General features: G+C 34.8%; 2 protein-coding genes across 3 annotated transcripts in view; one reads left to right on the forward strand and one right to left on the reverse strand.

The window, feature by feature from the left end:
- Positions 1-2,932, forward strand: part of LOC107459201 (2-oxoglutarate-dependent dioxygenase 19) — a 6,464-nt gene extending 3,532 nt beyond the window's left edge. The window contains exons 3-4 of the mRNA XM_016077417.3: positions 209-536; positions 2,265-2,932. Of these exons, the coding sequence (XP_015932903.1) occupies positions 209-536; positions 2,265-2,513 (577 nt within the window). The 3' untranslated portion in view covers positions 2,514-2,932. The remainder of the gene's footprint in view (positions 1-208; positions 537-2,264) is intronic.
- Positions 2,933-4,654: 1,722 nt separating this feature from the next.
- On the reverse strand, positions 4,655-8,294 carry LOC110274165 (uncharacterized). Of its 2 annotated transcripts, none has more exons than XM_021128015.2 (4): positions 7,584-8,294; positions 7,398-7,509; positions 7,173-7,318; positions 4,655-4,771 (listed from the first exon to the last, which is right to left on the reverse strand). In XM_021128015.2, the coding sequence occupies exons 1-3, from the start codon at positions 7,769-7,771 to the stop codon at positions 7,217-7,219; spliced, it is 402 nt and encodes a 133-aa protein (XP_020983674.1). In that variant the 5' UTR covers positions 7,772-8,294; the 3' UTR covers positions 4,655-4,771; positions 7,173-7,216. The 2 variants fall into 2 exon arrangements, with proteins under 2 accessions (XP_020983674.1, XP_052108176.1); XM_052252216.1 differs by having other exon boundaries at positions 4,661-4,771; positions 7,169-7,318.
- Between the last annotated feature and the right edge of the window lie 973 nt (positions 8,295-9,267).

A 9,267-nucleotide genomic window follows, 5' to 3' on the forward strand; every position in this document is an offset into this window, starting at 1 on the left:
ATATATATATTTAATTTTGTAATGTCATATGAGCAAAAATAAATTTTTTTAATATTAACTGCATAAATAATTATTTAAAAAAATAAATATAATTAAATAACTATATATTTTATAGGACTATGTATTTTATATTGTCAATGTATTAAAATTAATTTATTATTATTGTTATTATTGTTTGCTAATTGTGGATTTTATTAACTAAAAATAGCGAAACTACAGAAGCATACTGCAAAAGGAGTAGGGAAGTGATTGGAGAGTTGCTAAAAGGAATATCAATAAGCTTGGGACAAGAAGAAAACTACATACATAAAGTGATGAATATTGAATCAGGATTCCAAATGATGGTTGTTAACTTTTACCCACGTTGTCCTATGCCTGACCAAGCAATGGGTCTCCCTCCACACTCAGATCATGGCCTTCTAACCCTGTTGCTGCAAAATGAGCTTGAAGGCCTTCAACTTCTCCGTAATGACATGTGGATCCCTATCCACCCTTTACCCAACTCTTTTATTGTTAACACTGGGGATCACATGGAGGTAACTCAATAATACTCACTTCTCCATGCAATTTCATTCATTTATTCATTTATTGTCACATCCTTTTTACATGCATCGTTAATTGAGTTTAGTTAATTATTAGTATACATTATTGTTACTGGTAGTGCAGCTAAAAGAGTTTTATACTAACAAATAACTAGGTGTTCCATGTATGTATAAAATTATTAAATCCTTTTGTTTGTTAATTTCACTACCTATTGTTGTCTTTGTACATGTACATATATTTGACAATACTTGATTAGATATAAGTGTGATTTTGATGCATTAACAGTATAAATTATTTTACGTAGTCGTTTAATCACGTTCATTCATTTAAATTATTATTTATGTATTAATTGTTAAAAGTAATTATTTTTAGATATATGTGTAAAATTCTTTTTACATTATTACCGTATTAAAATTAAATTATTTTTATATTAAAGATACATCACAATTAAATTCTAATTAATTATGCACAAATTCTGAATTTATTTATTATAATTATGTATAAATTTCATTTATTATTGTTATTGAATTTATTTAGCTCTTACTAAACGAACTATCTTAATTAAAAGCATTCATAAATTTAATATATAAAATTAGTTGTGTATAGAATTCACTGATTTCATAATGTATGATTGCTGCGCTGCTATGATAATCAACTATCATAATAGTAACCAAAAAAATACAGTTGCCTTTTATGTTTCTTTCGTTTTTTAATTTCTTCTTTGCTAATGGTAAATAAAATTAGCAAGAGTATAGAAAATTAATTCTTAAATAATTGATATTTGTTAATTTTTTATTACAAACTTATTTTTTTTATTTTAATATCTGTAGAATTTAAGATTTAAAATTAGAATTTAATATTTAAAATAAAAAATTGACTGACGTTGCCAAAAAAAATATCTCTTTAGTTAAAATAAAAGATCATAAAGTCTTGGGAAATAAATTTTAGTAATGGCCTTGAAATAAACACTAAATTGTCTTAAATAGATAAATTTTATTAATTTATGCAATGTGTCTAAATTCTAGTAAATGAGAGTATAAATTATATTAATTTATGTGTGTAAATTTTGATTAATATAAATATAAATTATATATTTTATGTATATAAATTTTTGTAAATATAAGTACAACTGACTAAATTATGATCTAAAATAATAATATTTATTGATCATGTAATATTTTTCTAAAAACTATATCCGGCACTAATAATTTTCGTTGACATGGCAATATCCTATATACAATTTGCGAGAAACAAACATTTTCCAAATTTTTTATTTTTAATATTGGAGTGGTAGTGATATTTTTTTTAAATGTGAATTATTGGGGTGTTATACTTAAATGTGGGATCGTTTAACTAAAGAAGCAGAAATCGAACTGTCCGATTTGTTATAGGTACAGAAATCGGACCGTCCGATTTCTAGAGGTACAGAAATCGGACCATCCGATTTCTGAGAGGTACACAAATCGGTCTCAGGGATTTGTGTTAAAAAAATTAAAAAATTTTAAGTACAGAAATCTAACCTAGGAATTTGTGTACTTCCACAATTTTGAAAAACACCAAAAATTACTGTGTTAAAGTATATCATCACTTTTACTTCCATAACAAAAAAAAAAAATTAACCACATTTTCCTTGCTAGAATAAATTAAACTTCCTGCTTTGTTTTTGCTGAAACCATAAGTATTTGAGACTTGAGAGTTTATACGTTTGATTTAAATGGCAGATATTGACTAATGGAAAATATAAAAGCAATATACATCGCGCCATTGTGAACAAGAACGCCACCAGGATTACTATTGGTACGGCGCATGGGCCGCCGCTCGATGCCGTCGTTGGCCCTGCCACTGAGCTGATCGGGGAGGACAATCCCCCTGCTTATCGTGCCATCAAATATAAAGATTACATGCGTCTTCAACAGAGCAAAGAACTCGACGGAAAGAGTTGCTTGGGTCATGTTCGCATTTCAATATAGAGTTCAAGCATTTATGAATTTCTTGCTTTGTTTGTGCTGTAATTTAATATTGAATTGATTTGGGGAATGTAATTTAAATTTTCTGTCTAAAAGATAAATAAACTTTATGGCTGGAAATGGTGAATGTTGTATTGAATTAAATAGAATCAAGTTAATTTCTAAAGTCAAGTAGTCTCTTGTAAGAAACTTGATAAGAACACTATATGTACCGCAAGACTAAAGGACCTCTTGAAAGAAAATATTTTGAAAAGATATTTCTTTCGGAGGTGAAATTAGGATACGAGAACGTAAATTTATAGGATCGGAGCATGATGCTGCAGCCGATCTACTTACTCTCTAGGATGTCAAATTCATTTTAAGGCATTGTAAGAGACTCCGTTCAATAATAGTCTAAGAGCAAGGTATAAAGATTAAGGATAGATAGCATACCTTAAGCTTGTGCTAAGCACTTTATTTACAATGTCTGGAAGGAGAATCTGAAAAAGATTTGAATATATCCATGTAGGATACATGCAGGATCCTATGTCGATCTGATCCAATTTGGAAGCTACATCGTAACATTACTCCCATTCAGATTCTGATATTTGTATGGGTTCCGAGAACCGTATTCGATGATGAAGCTATTTGGCAAAGTTCATTGATCTGCGCGTGAGCATAAGACAAGGTTTTTTGCCTGCTGTGCCTTCCAATAATATGGTTCTTATTGATGGTGATAAGGATATAATGATTTAACCTTTCTGAGTGAGTCTTCGTGAGCAATTTATTCCTTTAGTTTCTTCGACTTGTTTTAAGAAGTCCGGAATGCATGTATGTTGTCTTTGACGATTTACAGTGAAACCTTTTAGATTTTTTCTTCATGATGAAAAATTTCAAGTATCAACATATATGGCCCTAGCTTGATTCCAAGGTGAAGATGGGACTGACACTACAAGAAAATCACCAAAAATCGTTGGATTTATTAACAGATTTACTAAAAATTATACGGTAAATTTATTATCATCGGATTTACCGGTAGATAATTTAATTCGAACGACAATAAGTTTCCAATGGATTTTTTAATCCACTGCAAATTACCGACAAATTTTACAGCAGATTTCACCTTATAATTGACGAATTTTTAAGTGTTATTACCGTCAAATTCGTTTCACAGTAAATACGATGGTAATATATTCTTTATAAATATTTTGATAATCAAATCAATTCATAGTCGATTTATCCAATGACAATCAAGAAATCTTTTTATCTTTTAAAATGGCTATACGGAATATTTGTTATAACCTGATATATCATAATCAATTTATTAAGAATAAATAATATTCAAATTTGAATTAACGAAAACCAAATATTATTTTTAATCAAAATAGTCAACTACAATCTATAATAACAAACGTATAAAAAAAAGTCAAACAGATAAACCATAATATTGTCAAACAAATCAAAACAAAACCCTAATAACTACGGGTGTTGATAATTGTCGTCATCGTCATCCTCTGGTCCCGTTACAATGGTGGTCTAGGTGGTGGTATCAGTGCTTATGCTAGTGCATGTGCAGAGGACGAAAAGTCTTCTCCATCAGCAGTGCTGCCACCAACACCTATTTGTTCATAGCAGATCGATAGCCATCTGCTACCGCATTTGCTGAATTTGATCCAGCTCCTGCCTGAGCTCCTGCCTCAAGGACTTTGCCTTTGCATCACGAGTATCCCTTATTGTCATACGTGGGAGAAGCTCATTATACCCTTTCCTCGAGTCTATGGGGTTGGTGGCTGAGATGGACGAATTCCTCACGATTAAGGTGTAGAGGTTGTTGGCGATGAACAACCTTAGCTCGTAGACATGGTTCTTGTACAACTCGGATGCAGTCTTGTGCTACATCGCATTAGGATCGACTATGGAAGTAGATGTATTGTAACACCCTAACTACCAAAGCTTACGCTTCCGGCTGCACAAACTCTGATAGTTCGGACATTACGACGACACTTATACTATTTAATACTAAAATATGAGCCTGTTTAAAACTGTTTAAAACTTTAAACCGCAATACCTCTCCCAAAAATACTTTTGCTATACAACGTACATCCATACATACCTTACAACTTACAGAAACTTATAAAGAGTACATCCACACACACAGATATATATATCCCTCTTATATAATATATCAAGATAAAGGCGAGGGTACAAAATAATAATCTAAAGCAATACAGAGCATCTCAATAACAAATAAATAAACTCTTCGTGACTTCTGCGCCCACATCCTGAAAGGGAAAAAATGTAGGGGGTGAGAACATCATCCTCGAAAGGGTTCTCCATAGGGGTTTTTGGGAATTACAGTAATAGGATACGTGAAGATAAACCGTACCAGTGATTAATAACCGTCTTATGCCTCTTTTAAAAAATAACAGTTTACAATAAAAGTAAAGTCGGAAATCTTTTCTGAAAGAGAAACCGTTCAATTCTTAAAAACATCAAAAGCCTTTAAAAAAGGTTTATCTATGTTGGACCAAAATAGCCTTTCATACTTTTCCAAATCAAAAACACAAAACCGAAACCAACCATCGGTCCATCTCATTTCAACCACGGCCTTAGGCCCAAACAATCCAACCATCAACCAAATCACCACAATCCAACAGAGTCACAGATGCAAACACAGATAGAAAGTTCAAGTACAAACAAACAATTACAGAAAGTAGAACAATTAGAAGTTAATCACAAAGGCAAACCAAGAACAATATGCACACCCAAACAATGTCACATAGATGCATATGATGCATGCCTGTCCTAGTGGCTGATGATATCATCTGTCGGTTACCAAGCCAACCCGACGTGTCCGATAGCTAACCCGGACACAGTCTCTCTGTTGCGCATTATTATCATTAGAGGGTATCTGCGCCCTGTCGCCATTAGAGGGTATCGGTGCCCTATCACCCTTACAACCAGAGAGAAAACACAAGCATTTTCACATACAACATTCATCTCAGCCATCCGTCTCATGGTTCAATCCAGAACCAGCCAATTAATCAATAAATACAGCCCTTCGGCTTAAACTCATAATTCATAATTAGCTATACGGCCCATAACTCATTTGACAACCAGCCATAAATCAATATCATACATAGCCATTCCAGCTCACGGTTCAATCAAGAATCAGCCAATATTCATAATCATATACAGCCATTCCGGCCCATAACAGACAGCACTTCCACCATTCAACATCATCAAATTCATAAAACCGGCATTTAAGCCATAAATCACTTTTCTCAAGCCATTTCACTTGGAAATCAATTTTCAACTTTTTTCAGCCTTGGCTTTAAAGATCTCATTTCTCAAATCATCTCAGGCTCATAAGCCAAATTTACTCACAAAGTGAGTTCCCTTTTTAAAACAAAGCCACTCTCGACATTCTCTTTCCAAAACTTCCAAAACCATGGCAAGTTAAGGATTTATTTCAAAGTATTCAAAATCACCCATCCAACAATGGGATTTTATAACCAAAAATTTTCTGGCAAAGTCCCAAGTCTTTAGGGGAGAATAACATAACTCATTCCGCCAAATTCATTTAAAATCATTAAAACCTTGGCTTTCCGATTTGAGTAATAAAATAGGATCTAAGTCAAACCGAGTAACGTAATCATTTACTTCTTTCAAAGCCGTTTCCTTTACTTAGGCAAAACCAACTTCAACCCCATGATAAATTCTAGGACGTTTCAACTGTTCAAAATTGTTTTAGTCTTGCAAGAATTCAAAATTCAAAGAGTACTTAAAACATTTCTCAAAGCATTTCAAAATGAAACTTGTCAATAGGCATTCAGGTTCTTTCAAAGTTATTGAAACTTCTTTAATTGAAACCCCCAAGTCAAATTCAAAGGCATAAACCCTTTTCACATTCAAACAGCTTTAAAACACAAGTTTCATCTAAATAACCTTCTCCTGAAAGAGACACAAGGCCTTTCTTAGGAAGCAAGACTAAATCACAACTTCCGCTTTAATAACTCATTTCAAAAGCACGAATCATCCTTTTCTTGATAATTCAAATAAAATAGTTGAAGTCTTTAGCTCATCATTTTTCCAGACAACATTTCAATAAAGACTCAGATTTTATAGAAATTTCGGCAGCACCTCCCCTAAAACTTGGACTTTGCCACCCGGTTCGGGTCCCAACTAAATCGTTTCTCATCCCTTTTCAACAGCTCAAAACCAGAAATCAATTCAAAAGCAAGCTAAATCCGACAGTCGCCTCAGTGGCATATCTCAATGTAACCATTTCAAAATCAACTCAATATCAACCGATTTAACTCATTTCCAAAGCTTTAAAGAATTGGTTCAGCAACAAATCATTTATCAAAACCAAATCAATTAAAGTAAACCAGGCTGAATTCAAAAGTGCATTCGACTCTTCACATCATCAAAATAATCAACTCAATTCAAATCAATCCTCAACGGATTAAACTCAGATTTTAAATCTTTAAAGAATCAGCTTTAAAACATTACATTTTACATAACCGCACAACAATTCAGCCAAACCAACATCCATAAACATTCGAGTCAATCAAATAATACATAAGGCAGATAGAATCACCACATACACAATATCTCACATCAGTATCAATATATAATAATTCCAATACATAAAACATAGTTTTTGGAAAGCGCACCTACCTCACAACATTGGAACCACAACCCAACTCGTTAACCAACTCCTTTTATCTTGACCCGAAATCACCGACAATCAAAATCTCAGCTCTGCCCGCTCTCTCAAAAGCAGAAACATCCCCAAACGGCACAAGCAAACCGGATTCTAGCTCCTAAAACCATTAACATTACGATTACTTTATTACACAGAACAGAACACTAATGGAGAGCTCTCGAAACAGGAATACTTACTGAAACTAAGAAAGAACGGCGGAACCGAACAACAACGGCCTCTGAACTGGTTGGGTGGTAGCCCCAACAGCCACCTCCAGCGGCTGTGGCGACCCGACTCCGGCAACGGTGACTGAAACCAACATGCCGCGACAATAAGATTCCCATAATCTCACAAGAAACGAAGACCAAGTTTGAAACCCTTACCGGCATACTTTCCCGGCGACGGCAGCAGGGTCTCGTGGCAGAAACTCAACCTGGAGCTCCGGCGGCGATGGCGGCAGTTCCGACGGAGGCGGCAGTGAGAGGCAGAACTGGCGAGCCCTCCTCTTCCAGCGGCAGCGCTGCGGCAAGGAGCACAGCGGCAGCGTGTGAACCGGCGATGGCAGAAACATGACGGCTCTCCCTCACGGCGCGCCTCCCTCTTGCGCGACAGGAGAAACAGAAGCGGAACTCCATCGCGACTCTCCCTCTGCCTTGGACGGCGACACACAGCAGTGAGAGACCCGGCGGCGGCGGCGCTATGGCTCAGCAACGGCGGCGCGAACGGCAACGCGAGCAGCTCCCCTCCCACCTCGCACCACACCACCTCTGCCTCCCTCAAACCCAGCGTCGTTATCCCCTGCTCCTTCGAACTCGACGGTGAGGGACCCACGGCGGCGCAGTGGGCCGCGCTCCTCTAGCATCACGCCTTCTCCCTCCTCCTTTCGGTGACAGAAGCGCGACTCCTGGTTCCATGGATGGACGACGATGGCGACGCGGATTGGGCATCGACCTCCTTCCCCTTTCCCCCTTTCCTTTCCATTTTCGTTCTTTCTCATCCCCTGGTTCAGGGAACCATGAGTGTGCGTGGGATAGGGCTGCGCATCAAATCGGAGAGAGGGGGAGATCTACTGCTGATGGGGAAACCAGGTTAGGGTTTTAGGGTTAGGGTTTTTGAATAAAATTAGGGTTAAGGGCATTATGGTAATTTTATATAAAATTGGGAATAATATAGTAATTGAAACCCAATGTAAATCCAACCCTAATTGTATATGAAAAAATACTATTTGCTCATCAATTTTACAAATTATTTTCAATAAAATGCCCAAATCTAAAAATTAGAAATAATATAATTAATTTTTCTATTTTCCAAAATAGCAACATTAATATTTAAAATACTAATTATTTAATCCAAATTATATAAAAATCCTTATTATTTCACAACTACCAACTTTTTAATCTAAATATAAAAAATAATCTAAAAATTATAAAATTGGATAATAATCATAACTCGTTTCAAATTCGATAAATCAAAACTTGCCTTAAAAGGATATTGACAAGCACTAAATACCGGTTTAGAATATTCACAAATTTAAAACTCAATTTTCATTATAGCTCTAAACCAAAATTCAACGTTCTTCAAAGATTAGTTTAAATGTCACAAATTCAAATTAATACCGGGAGTTTAATCTTGAGTCATTCTCCCTAAGAATCACAATCGAGTGCATCATCATTGACTACGAAAAAATTGGGAATTTTGATCGTAATTAACGTGAATTTAAAGTGCAAGAAATTAAAGAAGCAATGCAATAAGTAAATATCAAAATAAATTAAACTAGGAGCAATTAAGGCAATTAACTAGTAAAATAAAGTAAATTCAAATGTTAAAAGATCTTGGCAAGGGTTGAGAGTCAAGAATCACTATCCTTGTTATTGACCACAAATATGACAATTATGAAGAGTTAACCCCACTTCGTCAACCTTTACACATTGAAAAAAGTCAAGTAGGCGTAATTATTAATCCTAATCCATACGTCATAACCAACTTACTAATTGAATTAGTAAAAAATTGGCGTCAATAGAAATAAGATTAATTAATAATCCTAAATTACCAATCAATATTGGACAT

Source organism: Arachis duranensis, chromosome 7 (genome assembly GCF_000817695.3).
Source record: "Arachis duranensis cultivar V14167 chromosome 7, aradu.V14167.gnm2.J7QH, whole genome shotgun sequence".
Lineage (NCBI taxonomy): Eukaryota > Viridiplantae > Streptophyta > Magnoliopsida > Fabales > Fabaceae > Arachis > Arachis duranensis.

Bases quoted from the DNA above. Each gene is read 5' to 3' on its own strand.
- LOC110274165 (XM_021128015.2), bottom strand. From the start codon at position 7,771: ATGTTTCTGCCATCGCCGGTTCACACGCTGCCGCTGTGCTCCTTGCCG. The intron at 7,510-7,583 runs GTAAGGGTTTCA...TGTTGGTTTCAG, and splicing joins GTCGCCGGGAAAGTATGCCG to TCACCGTTGCCGGAGTCGGG. The intron at 7,319-7,397 runs GTAAGTATTCCT...TAATGGTTTTAG, and splicing joins GCCGTTCTTTCTTAGTTTCA to GAGCTAGAATCCGGTTTGCT.